This window comes from Cetorhinus maximus, chromosome 9, assembly GCF_964194155.1.
Source record: "Cetorhinus maximus chromosome 9, sCetMax3.hap1.1, whole genome shotgun sequence".
Classification (NCBI taxonomy): Eukaryota; Metazoa; Chordata; class Chondrichthyes; order Lamniformes; family Cetorhinidae; genus Cetorhinus; species Cetorhinus maximus.
The window spans coordinates 109,795,190-109,807,046 of record NC_135887.1 but is presented as its reverse complement, the minus strand read 5'-3'; the positions used below and the strand labels follow the sequence as shown (position 1 = coordinate 109,807,046).

Genomic DNA, 11,857 nt, shown 5'->3' with positions numbered 1-11,857 from the left:
AAGATGGGGGTTCAGACAATCATGGAGAGACAGGACTTCAAGACAGTCTTGGGGAGAAGTTTGGATGTCAACCCAAAATTCCACATTGGAGTTCCTTTCTCCCTGGGTCTATCTGGAGTTCCTGTGCCCCCGGGACTCTCTAAAATTCCTGTGCCCCTGGGTCTGTTTGGAGTCCCTGTGTCCCCAGTCTGTCTGGAGCTCCTGTCTCCTTGGGACTGTCTGGAGCTCCTATGTCCCCAGGACTGTCTGGAGTTCCTGTGTCCCCAGTTTGTCTGGAGCTCCTGTCTCCTTGGGACTGTCTGGAGCTCCTATGTCCCCGGGACTGTCTGGAGTTCCTGTCTCCCCAGTCTGTCTGGAGTTCCTCTCTCCCCAGATCTGCCCGGATTTCCTGTCTCTCCCGGTCTGTCTGAGGCTCCTTGTTCCCCAGGTCTGTCTGTAGTTCCTGTGCCCCTGGGTCTGTCTGTAATTCCTGTGCACCCGGGTCTGTCTGGAGTGCCTGTCTCACCGGGCCTGTTCGGATTTCCTGTGTCACCGTGTCGGTCTGGACATCCTGTGTCCTCAGTCTGTCTGGAGTTCCCATGTCCCTAGTCTTTTGGAGCTCCCCTCTCCACAGATCTGTCAGATGATTCTGTCTCCTCGGATCTGCCTGGAGTTCCTGTGTCCCAGGTGTGTCCGGAGTTCCTGTCTCTCCGGGTCTGCCTGATGATCCTGTCTCCTTGGGACTGTCTGTAGTACTTGTGTTGTCGGATCTGTCTGGGGTTTCTTTGCCCACAGGCCTGTCTGGAGTTCCTTTGTCCCCTAGACTGTCTGTAGTTCCTGTGCCCCCGGGACTGTCTGGAGTTCCTGTCTCCCTGAGTCTGTCTGGAGTTCCTGAGCTCCTAATTTGCTTGGAGTTCCTGTGTCCCAACTGTAACTGGAGTTCCTGTGTTCCCAGTCTGCCTGGAGTTCCTGTGTCCCATGTTTGTCTGGAGTTCCTGTCTCCCTGGGGCTGTCTAGAGTTCCTGTGTCCCTGGGACTGTTTGGAGTTCCTGAGCCCCTAATTTGCCTGGAGTTCCTGTGTTCCCACTCTGACTAGAGTTCCTGTGTCCCCAGTCTGTCTGAAGTTCCTGTGTCCCGAGTTTGTCTGGAGTTCCTGTCTCCCTGGGACTGTCTGGAGTTCCTGTGTCCCCGGGAACTGTCTGGAGTCCCTGTGTCCCTGGCACTCCCTGGGGTTCCTGTGTCCCCTGTCTCTCTGGATTTCCTGTATCCCCAGACTGCTTGGAGTTCCTGTGTCCCCGATCATTCTGGATTTCCTGTGTACCGGGACTGCTTGGAGTCCCTGTGTTCCCAGTTTGTCTTGAATTCCTGTGTCCCAGTCTGTCTGGTGTTCCTATATCCCCGGGACTCTCTGGAGTTCCTGTCTCTCCCAGATCTTTCAGGAGTTCCTTTCCCCCTCGATCTTTTTGGATTTCCTGTGTCCCCGGGTCTGCCTGGAGTTCCTGTCTCCCTGGGTCTGTCTGGAGCTCCTGTGTCCCTGGTTCTTTCTGCAGCTCCTGTCTCCCTGAACTGCCTCGAGTTCCTGTCTCCCCAGTCTGTCTGGAGTTCTTCTCTCCCCAGATCTGCCTGGATTTCCTGTCTCTCCGGGTCTGCTTGAGACTCCTGTCACCCCGAGACTGTCTGTAATTCCTGTGCACCTGGTTCTGTCTGGAGTGCCTGTCTCACCGGGCCTGTTCGGATTTCCTGTGTCCCTGCGTCAGTCTGGACATCCTGTGTCCTCAGTCTGTCTGGAGTTCCCATGTCCCCAGTCTTTTGGAGTTCCCCTCTCCCCAGATCTGCCAGGTGATCCTGTCTCCTCATTCCTGTCTGGAGTTCTTGTGTCCCTGGTCTGTCCGGAGTTCCTGTCTCTGCGGGTCTGCCTGATGCTCCTGTCTCCCCGGGACTGTAAGTAGTTCCTGTGTTCTCGGATCTGTCTGGGGTTCCTTTGCCCCCAGGCCTGTCTGGAGTCTCTTTGTCCCCAAGACTGTCTGTAGTTACTGTGCCCCCGGGACTGTCTGGAGTACCTGTCTCGCCGGGCCTGTTTGCATTTCCTGTGTCACCAGTCTATTTGGGGTTCTTGTGTCCCCAATCTGCCTAGAGTTCCTGTGTCGCTGGGACTGCCTGGATTTCCTGTGTCCCCGTGTAGGTCTGGACTTCCTGTGTCCCCGTGTCGGTCTGGAGTTCCTGTCTCCCCGGGCCTGTCTGAAGCTCTTGTCTCTGAGAAAGAAAATATTTCAGGGTAGGAAATAGAGAAGTAAGGGGAAGTAAGCTAAGAAAATAGCCAGTTGCCCTGTTGCCTACCAAAACCCACAACAGACACAAAGGAGGAAGTCATGAAATGTTCTGACTTTGTTTAACTTGTACCTTATGCGCATGCAGATAAATGTTACAATGAAATTGTAAGCTTTGTGGGAAACCAGGAAAATATTCTTCGAGCATAGCCAGAATAAAATGAACTTTGTGCGTGATTAATTACATAAGTAGGGTGGCCAGCTTGTTTTTTTAACTTTTTAACTTGTTAACTTTTTTAACTTCCCTGTTCCTTGTATTTTATGTCTCGTAGGCTGTTGATTGTGTTCTAATTTGATGAACATGTCTTGTAAGCTATCTGTCTTTGTAAAACTGTCTGTCTTGCATCTGATGTAATAACTTAGTTAACTTACCGATTACCTAACCTATTGTGAGGTATAACTGCATGCACTGAATGACTCAGATAAAAAGGATCAGATATAAAAACAAAAAGCTAAAAGCTACTGCGGATGCTGGAAATCCAAAACAAAAACAGAATTACCTGGAAAAACTCAGCAGGTCTGGCAGCATCGGTGGAGAAGAAATCAGTTAACGTTTCGAGCCTTCACGGCCCTTTAGCAGAACTGAAGCATAGTTAGGAGAGGGGTGAAATATAAGCTGGTTTAAGGTGGGGGGGGAGCGGGAGGGGGAGAGAGAAGTTGAGGGTGTGGTGATTGTGGAGATAAGCAAGCAGTGATAGGAGCAGATAATCAAAAGATGTCACAGACAAAAGGATCAAAGAGGTGTTGAAGGTGGTGATATTTGTCTAAGAAAAGTGCTAATTAAGAATGGAATTTGGACACTCAAAGTACAGCTCTAGTGGGGGTGGGGTGGAAAAGACTAACAAGGTTTTAGTTTTAGATTTAAAAATAATGGAAATAGGTGGGGAAAGAAGAATCTATATAAATTATTGAAAAAAAGGTGGGGGGGTGGGGAGAAACAGGGTGGGGATGGGGGGAGGGGGAGTTTAAGATCTAAAGTTGTTGACTCCAATATTCAGCCCGGAAGGCTGTAAAGTGCCTAGTCGGAAGATGAGGTGCTGTTCCTCCAGTTTGCGTTGGGCTTCACTGGAACAATGCAGCAAGCCAAGGACAGACATGTGGGCAAGAGAACAGGGTGGAGTGTTAAAATGGCAAGCGACAGGCAGGTTTGGGTCTTTCTTGCGGACAGACCGCAGGTGTTCCGCAAAACGGTCGCCCAGTTTGCGTTTGGTCTCTCCAATGTAGAGGAGACCGCATTGGGAGCAACGAATGCAGTAGACTAAGTTAGGGGAAATGCAATTGAAATGCTGCTTCACTTGAAAGGAGTGTTTGGGACCTTGGACGGTGAGGAGAGAGGAAGTGAAGGGGCAGGTGTTGCATCTTCTGCGTGGGCATGGGGAGGTGCCATAGGTGGGGGTTGAGGAGTAGGGGGTGATGGAGGAGTGGACCAGGGTGTCCCGGAGGGAACGATCCCTACGGAATGCCGTCGGGGGGGTGAAGGGAAGATGTGTTTGGTGGTGGCATCATGCTGGAGTTGGCGGAAATGGCGGAGGATGATCCTTTGAATGCGGAGGCTGGTGGGGTGATAAGTGAGGACAAGGGGGACCCTATCATGTTTCTGGGAAGGAGGAGAAGGCGTGAGGGAGGATGCGCGGGATATGGGCCAGACACGGTTGAGGGCCCTGTCAACGACCGTGGATGGAAAACCTCGGTTAAGGAAGAAGGAGGACATGTCAGAGGAGCTGTTTTTGAAGGTAGCGTCATCAGAACAGATGCGACGGAGGCGAAGGAACTGAGAGAATGGGATGGAGTCTTTACAGGAAGCGGGGTGTGAGGAGCTGTAGTCGAGGTAGCTGTGGGAGTCGGTAGGCTTGTAATGGATATTGGTGGACAGTCTATCATCAGAAATTGAGACAGAGAGGTCAAGGAAGGGAAGAGAAGTGTCAAAGATGGACCATGTGAAAATGATGGAGGGGTGGAGATTGGAAGCAAAATTAATAAATTTTTCCAGGTCCCGACGAGAGCATGAAGCAGCACCGAAGTAATCATCGATGTACCGGAGAAAGAGTTGTGGGAGGGGGCCGCAGTAGGACTGGAACAAGGAATGTTCCACATACCCCATAAAGAGACAGGCATAGCTGGGGCCCATGCGGGTACCCATAGCCACACCTTTTATTTGGAGGAAGTGAGAGGAGTTAAAGGAGAAATTGTTCAGTGTGAGAACAAGTTCAGCCAGACGGAGGAGAGTAGTGGTGGATGGGGATTGTTGGGGCCTCTGTTCAAGGAAGAAGCTAAGGGCCCTCAGACCATCCTGGTGGGGGATGGAGGTGTAGAGGGATTGGACATCCATGGTGAAGAGGAAGCGGTTGGGGCCAGGGAACTGGAAATTGTTGATGTGACGTAAGGTGTCAGAGGAATCACGGATGTAGGTGGGAAGGGACTGGACAAGGGGAGAGAGAAGGGAGTCAAGATAACGAGAAATGAGTTCCGTGGGGCAGGAACAGGCTGATACGATCGGTCTGCCAGGACAGTTCTGTTTGTGGATTTTGGGTAGGAGGTAGAAGCGGGCCGTCCGAGGTTGGGCAACTATCAAGTTGGAAGCTGTGGGAGGAAGATCTCCAGAGGAGATGAGGTCAGTGACAGTCCTGGAAACAATGGCTTGATGTTCTGTGGTGGGGTCATGGTCCAGGGAGAGGTAGGAGGAAGTGTCTGCGAGTTGACGCTCAGCCTCCGCGAGGTAGAGGTCAATGCGCCAGACAACAACAGTACCACCCTTGTCAGCGGGTTTGATGTTGTCTCATGGAATGAATAGTACATTGTTCGAAGAGATAAGGGACAATCAAGAAACTATTTGGGTAAACAAAATCAATTAGCTAACATAGATATAATTATAAGAGAATAAAGAAGGGCAAGTTAATAAGATCACACAAGTTAATAAGATCACTTAAGTAAATAGGATCACTGTATCAACATGCTGGAGCCACTGTATAAATATTGCTTGTTGAATGCTTTATCGTTGAGCAAATTTATTGTGACCTGCTCCCAATGGCCATTGTACTGTTTAGCGCTAAATAAATTGTACTTTTTCCTGAAGTAACCTGCAGTTGCTGATTTATTCTTTGACATCTCCCCGGGACTGTCTCGAGTACCTGTGTCTCCGCGAATGTCTGAAGTCCCTGCCTCCCTTGGTCTACCTGGAGTTCCTGAGTCCCCGGGCCTGTCTGGAATTCCTGTGTCCCCAGTCTGTCTGAAATTCCTGTCTCTCCGGATCTTTCAGGAGTTCCTGTTCCCCGGGTCTGTTTTGAGTTCCTGTCTTCCCGGATCTGTCTGGAGTTCCTGTCTCCCTGGGTCTGTTTGTAATTCCTGTCTCCACGGGTCTGACTGGAGTTCCTGTCTCCCCAGTCTCTCTGGAGTTCCTGTGTTCCAAGTCTGTCTGGAGTTCTTGTGCCCCCGGGTCGGTCTGGAATTCTTGTGTCCCTCAGATTGTCTGAAGCTCCATTTAGTTTTAAGTAAGTGTGAACGAAGCAGAATTTCACTTTCTAATATTGACAAGGCACTGACAGGTCAGTAGGAACTGAAACAGTGAGTTACACAGTAACTACCAGGCAGTGTGAAGCATAAGCAGGGAGAGAGGTCTTCAATGACTGTGTCAGAAATAAGTCATCTTCATAAAATGAAAAGAAAGGCTTGCTTTTCTATAGCGCTTTCACAGCATCAGGACATCCCAAACCTCTTTACAGCCAATTTGAACTAGTTTTTATGAAAAGAAAGACAGACTTGCATTTATGCACGGCCTTCAGAACCTACTGATGACTCTGAGCACTTTACACTCAATAAAATACTTTAGAATTGTAATCACTGTTGTAATGAAGGAAACGAGACAGAAAATTTTCACAAAGGAAAATGCCACAAACAATGTGATTATAACCAGATAATTTGTTTTATTAATGTTGATTTTTAAAAATTGAATCATGGGTTTCAGATACGAGGAATTCTGCAGCGAGTAATTCACCTCCTGACTCCCCAGTCTGACCACCATCTACAAGGCATAAGTCAGGGGTGTGGTGGAATTCTCCCCACTTGCCTGGATGAGTGCAATTCCAGCAGCATTCAAGAAGCTTGACACCATCCAGGACAAAGCAGCCCGCTTGATTGACATCCCATCCACAAACATTCACTCCCTCCACTACTTTCGCACAGTGGTAGCAAAGTGTACCATCTACAAAATGCACTGCAGGAACTCACCAAGGCTCCTTAGAGAGCACCTTCCAAACCCACGACCACTACCAGCTAGAAGGACAAGGGTTGGCCTTCACAGTTATCAGCACAGGTGCACCAAATGAAGACAGCCCACCTAAAGGGATTGTTTGCTGCATGTCCATCATCTCTTGTAGATGGAAGAATGGCTACTCACTCACTCACAGGTTTGGCATAATGGCCTTGCTTTTGTACTCTAATCCTCAATTAAACAGCCTTCTCAACTTATCCTACCCCTTTCAAAGATTTGTGTACATAAAGCACCACATGTCTCTCTGATCCTGCACCACCTTTAAAATGGTGCCATTTAATTGCACCACTTCTTGTATTATAAAGCAGCAGCGCTGCTCATCTTTTCCACCTCTCATCCTTTGTTCCAAAATCTTGTAAGCAAGATGCGGCTCACTCCAGTCACAGATTCTGCAGTATCCAGTCCTTTCCAGATGTTACACTGACCCTTGAACAAATACTTTCCTCAGTGATGGTGCTGACAGCTGACCTTTCCGAAACCTGATGGGTCAAATCAGCCGAATCACCCAAGTGATACAGGGGCTTAAAGGGTTAAAGGACAAGGTTCTCTCAACTTGACATGTCTTCCCTTGAGTTTAGAAGGTTGAGGGGGTGATTTAATTGATGTTTTTAATAATGTTGAAAGGGTTTTTTTAGGGTTTAGAGAGGGAATCTATTCCCTCTGGTGGGCATGAAGTCGAGAATAAGGGGGTGTAAACTGAGAGGGGCATTAGAATAGGTGGAAGAAAGGCAGAGCCACCCAGGGAATCATGGTGTTAGACTGATTTTGTGGTTACTTGTAGTCTCCTGGTGCTGGTAATGGATCAGCGATGCTGAGGTCACGAGTTCACATCCCAATGGGAAAAGTTAGGAAACTGTATTCAATAAATAAAAGCTGTCACCAGGAAGCAATTCATTGGACGAGCTTGCAGTGCTGGATGCCTACTACCACCTTTCACTTTGAGGAAGTCAATTATACAATAAAACTGAATTAGCCAAGTTTTAATACCAAACTGGATGAAGTCCCCAACCCTCAGTGTCAGGCACCAATCAGCCCCATGTATAATATTACACAGATCCACCATTCTGCTTGAAATGAGCGAGCAGCACGGAAATTGAGTGGAGTTGTTCATTTTCCGGGCACGGGCAGGTGAATTTAGTTGTGGATCTTCCTGCAGGAGCCTGCAGCTCCCATCGTTGATAAAGACAATCCTGGAGCTGCCTACTTCCACTGCTTCCACTGTCTTCTTTCAATGTAAAGATTAGTACTCCTATTCCCTCACCATTAGTAACCAAGAATGGGTTTACCATTTGTACAAGATAATAAATATCACTTTCAACCCTAATGTCTCTTTGTCGCATTGTGTTCAGTATGAGTTCAACCAATTCAATATTTCTGTGTTTATGACATCCAAAAATTTAGTGAGAAAGAAAGACTTGCATTTCTATTGCCCCTTTTACAAACTCAGGATACCCAAAGTGCTTCACAGCCAATGAAATATGTAAGTGCTATCACTGTTTTAATGTAGAAAACATGGCAGCCAATTTGTACACAGCAAACTCCCACAAACTGCAATGTGATTTAAATTAATCTGTAATGTTACTACACCAATATTTCAGGAGAGGAACACATTTTATTCATTGGGAACTTTAGTAAAGAAATAGATACAATTTTTGAGTACAAATTAAAATTACAATATTCAGCAACAATGTGACAAAGCAATTTCTATTAAATATAGTGACATCAGACAATCATATTGCACTTTCCCGTTGTTTACAGAGTAAACTGAACAATTGTTGGACATCTAATAAGTGAAAGTGCTTAAGAAAATGAAAACGACATCAAATTTCTATCGTTTTTCTTCTGAGTTTTACTTGGAGGGGAATCTTCAATTCCTAGAGACTCCATGGCAATCCTGGAGGATTGGCAACCCTAGGGACTAATGGCAGCAGGGGGATAATTAAGAATATTTTGTTGTCGACTAGAAAGACTTGGGGTTTTTCCCAGGGACGCCAGTGATTCCAGGTTTCTTCTTCCTCACCGGGTGAATAGTTGAGCCTGAAGGCTAGGATCATCCTGTATTGGATCCATGTCTACTCCAGGCACAAAAGCAGTGTCGCTCATTGGGAATACTCCTGATGCAGCCTACTTGGGAATTCTGATATGCATACCGGGAAGGAAATCTTTGTAATCAAAGTCTCTGCCCCAGGAACAAAAACAAAAATACCTGGAAAAACTCAGCAGGTCTGACAGCATCTGTGGAGAGGGATACAGTTGACGTTTCAAGTCCGTATGACTCTTCATTAGATGAAGGGTCATACGGACTCGAAACGTCAACTGTATCCCTCTCCGCAGATGCTGTCAGACCTGCTGAGTTTTTCCAGGTATTTTTGTTTTTGTTCTAGATTTCCAGCATCCGCAGTATTTTGCTTTTATCTCTGCCCCAGGAAGGTTGATTCACCCGACACAGGGGAAATCACCCTCAAAGTGTCTCTTGCTGAAATTTGGGTACTGCTGTCTCACACAGCCTGCCTTAGGGAACCAGCAGGAAGTGTCCGAGAGAATTTTTCTTGGAATAGGCCTGGGCTCTTCCCTTTTTTCCCCTATCCCAGGAATTAGGGCTATTGGTCCATGGGAACAAGGTGGGGATTTATGAGATCATCTTATCAAATGGACCAATGAGCACAGAAGAAGATGAGGGATGGATCTCTCTCTCTTTCTCTCCCCTGTTACCCTTTGTACCTTTCTGGACTTCAAATTTCTTTTCAATTTTTTCCTGTTGATGAGGTAAGTGTTTTGAGACAAGCAGCTCAGTCCCTCCAGTGGCTGACCAATATATATGCATCCTAGACCTTTTACGCTGCAATGAGATGAGATGGTTAGCTGCTGATGGATTAAGTGAGCCCTGATTGCTGTATTCTGCCTTCTCTACCTCACAAAGACTTAGCAGCCCAGAAATTTCCTGAATTTACTAAAAACCTCTTGTGGTTATGACATCATGTCCATTAAGGCTTCTAGTAAAACAATAATTCGTAGTCACACCCCGAGCTGAATAAAGCTGGAAAATTCCATCAGGAAAACAACAAGTCTCTAATCTAACCTCAAGCAATTAGATGACATTTATAAATTCCCCATGGTTCATGGTTATTGGAGTTCACTGATAGATTACTTCCTTATTGTTCCAGGGAGCCATTAATATCTCTCCCACGTAACAGAGAACTTGCATTTTTATAGCACCTTTCACAGTCTAAGGATATCCCAAAGCATTTTACAGTCAATGAAGTACTTTTTGAAGAGTAGTCATTGTTGTGACATAAGGGATGTGGTAGCCAACTTATGCTCAAACCACACCACCCCCCTGCCCCAAAACCGATTGCAATCACCTCTGGAACCACCTCCTGTCATCTGGCTGCCAGGGCCTGTTGCTATGAGAATTGGGAGGGACTTGGAGACAGAATCTGGGGAGATGTCTGGGGTCAGAATCTCTTTGGGCCTCAATGTATAACATTGTCACTCACCGTAGTTCCTCCATGACCCTCCACCCACTCCCACAGACCGAGTTAAAATTAAGATCTTTGTCAACTCACCCCAGGACCTGAATGCAAAAATCTAGGTTGACCTTGGCCCTCCAGTGTAGTACCGAGGGAGATCTGCACTGTTGAAGGTACTGTCTTTCAAATAAAATGTTCAGCCTCAAAGGTGGACATAAATGATCCAATGGCATTATCTTGAAGAAGAATAGGGGAGATCGCCCTGGTGTCCTTCCTAATATTTATCCCTCAGTCAAATCTCTAAAAACAGATTATCTGATCATTATCACCTTGTTGTTTGTGGGAACTTGCTGTGTGAAAATCAGTTGCTGCGTTTTTTTAATTACAGCTGAATTTCAATTTGAGAAGTACTTCATTGACTGTACAGTCAAAAAAAGTGCTATAGAAATGCAAGACTTTCTTTTTTTTTAAAACACAGAATATTGGTGATCGAGAGGAAGCACAGTGATTGGGTGAATGGGTGTTGTTCGGTGTGGAGGAGGGTTACATGTGGTTAGATGTCTTCTGGCTGGGGAAACAGGGATGAGGGGGCATCGATTGTCAGTAAAAGAGTGAGGAGATTGAACAGGAGAAAACACAGGGGGTTTATTGGAGCACAGAATTCTTTACCACAGGGAGTGCTGGAAACACAGACATTTTTTTATTCATTCTTGGGATGCAAACCCACTGGCGAGGCCAGTACTTATTGCTGACCCCTAATTTTCCTTGAGGCCACTATATCTTTCAGGGTAAAAAGGGGATGAATCTTTGAAGCAGGAGAATACACAGGGCAATGGGAAGGGAGTGGGGCAGTGGGATTCATTTGGGATTCATACAGGGCTGTGGGGAGCCACGGGGAAGTGGGATTAGTTTGGGATTTCTCTGGCAATTAATCAGCAGATGTTGCTAAAGTTTTATATGTGAAAATTGCTGCCTAATTAATCAACAAGTAGGCTCTTGCTGAAATTTGGATTTAACACAATGGAGGGTAATCATTGTTCCTGTGAATTTGGATTATGGACACAACACTGACAACTTCATAGAGAAACTGTATGAAGAGAGTCAGGGTTAATAACTGTGGGTACATGAGGGTACCTGGATTGTACAGTGCACAGCAACTTGCTGTGGGCAGCATGCTCTTTAAGATGCCTATAGCATGCCACAGATACCGGCTCTGGAAAATACAGCTCATAATATGCATTGATTTACAAAAATAATTGTGATTCATTATTTTGTGGAGGATCAGCTTTTTATGGACCTAAAGGTCAATAGAAGATTCATCATCTGACATCAACTGTATATGCAACCCATCTCCCTCACCATGATCAATGTTATTTTTTTCATCATCATGCCCCTCTATTACATGCTCTTCATTCGCTTCTGGCTCAATATCTTCCTTAAACCACACAGACTTGTAACCTTCATCAGACTTCCTCTCTTTGGTGAGGATGGATTTAACCTCCGTGTCATTATCGTCTAAGGAGCTAGATGCTTTGTTATCCTTCTGGGTTGTGGGAGCAGCGTTGGTCCTTTGGGATAAGGGGTCAGTTTGGTTTCCCGAAGATCCTGTTGGATTGTTGTTTTCCAGGGTTAAGTTGAGGATAGCAGCCAGAGCAGTGGTTTTATCGATGGGGGGATTCTTCAGCTCTGCCCAACTGGATTTCTGGGTTCTTTCAGATGTTACTTCCTCCAGGTAACCTTCATTTGTAAACTGCATCTTGTCACTTCCTGAAGTAACTAAATCTCTGGATGCCTGCAATGGAGAAAAGCGATTT

General features: G+C 46.4%; 1 protein-coding gene across 3 annotated transcripts in view; it reads right to left on the bottom strand.

Moving 5' to 3' along the window:
* Positions 1–7,883: 7,883 nt before the first annotated feature.
* The window catches only part of cdhr5b (cadherin-related family member 5b), a 69,928-nt gene continuing 65,954 nt past the window's right edge, over positions 7,884–11,857 (bottom strand). For 2 of the 3 annotated variants that reach the window (XM_078549333.1, XM_078549334.1), the window contains one exon: positions 7,885–11,835. In XM_078549333.1, the coding sequence (XP_078405459.1) occupies positions 11,341–11,835 (495 nt within the window). In that variant the 3' untranslated portion in view covers positions 7,885–11,340. Of the gene's footprint in view, positions 11,836–11,857 lie in introns of all 3 variants that reach the window. The other variant, XM_078549332.1, reaches the window with a different exon arrangement.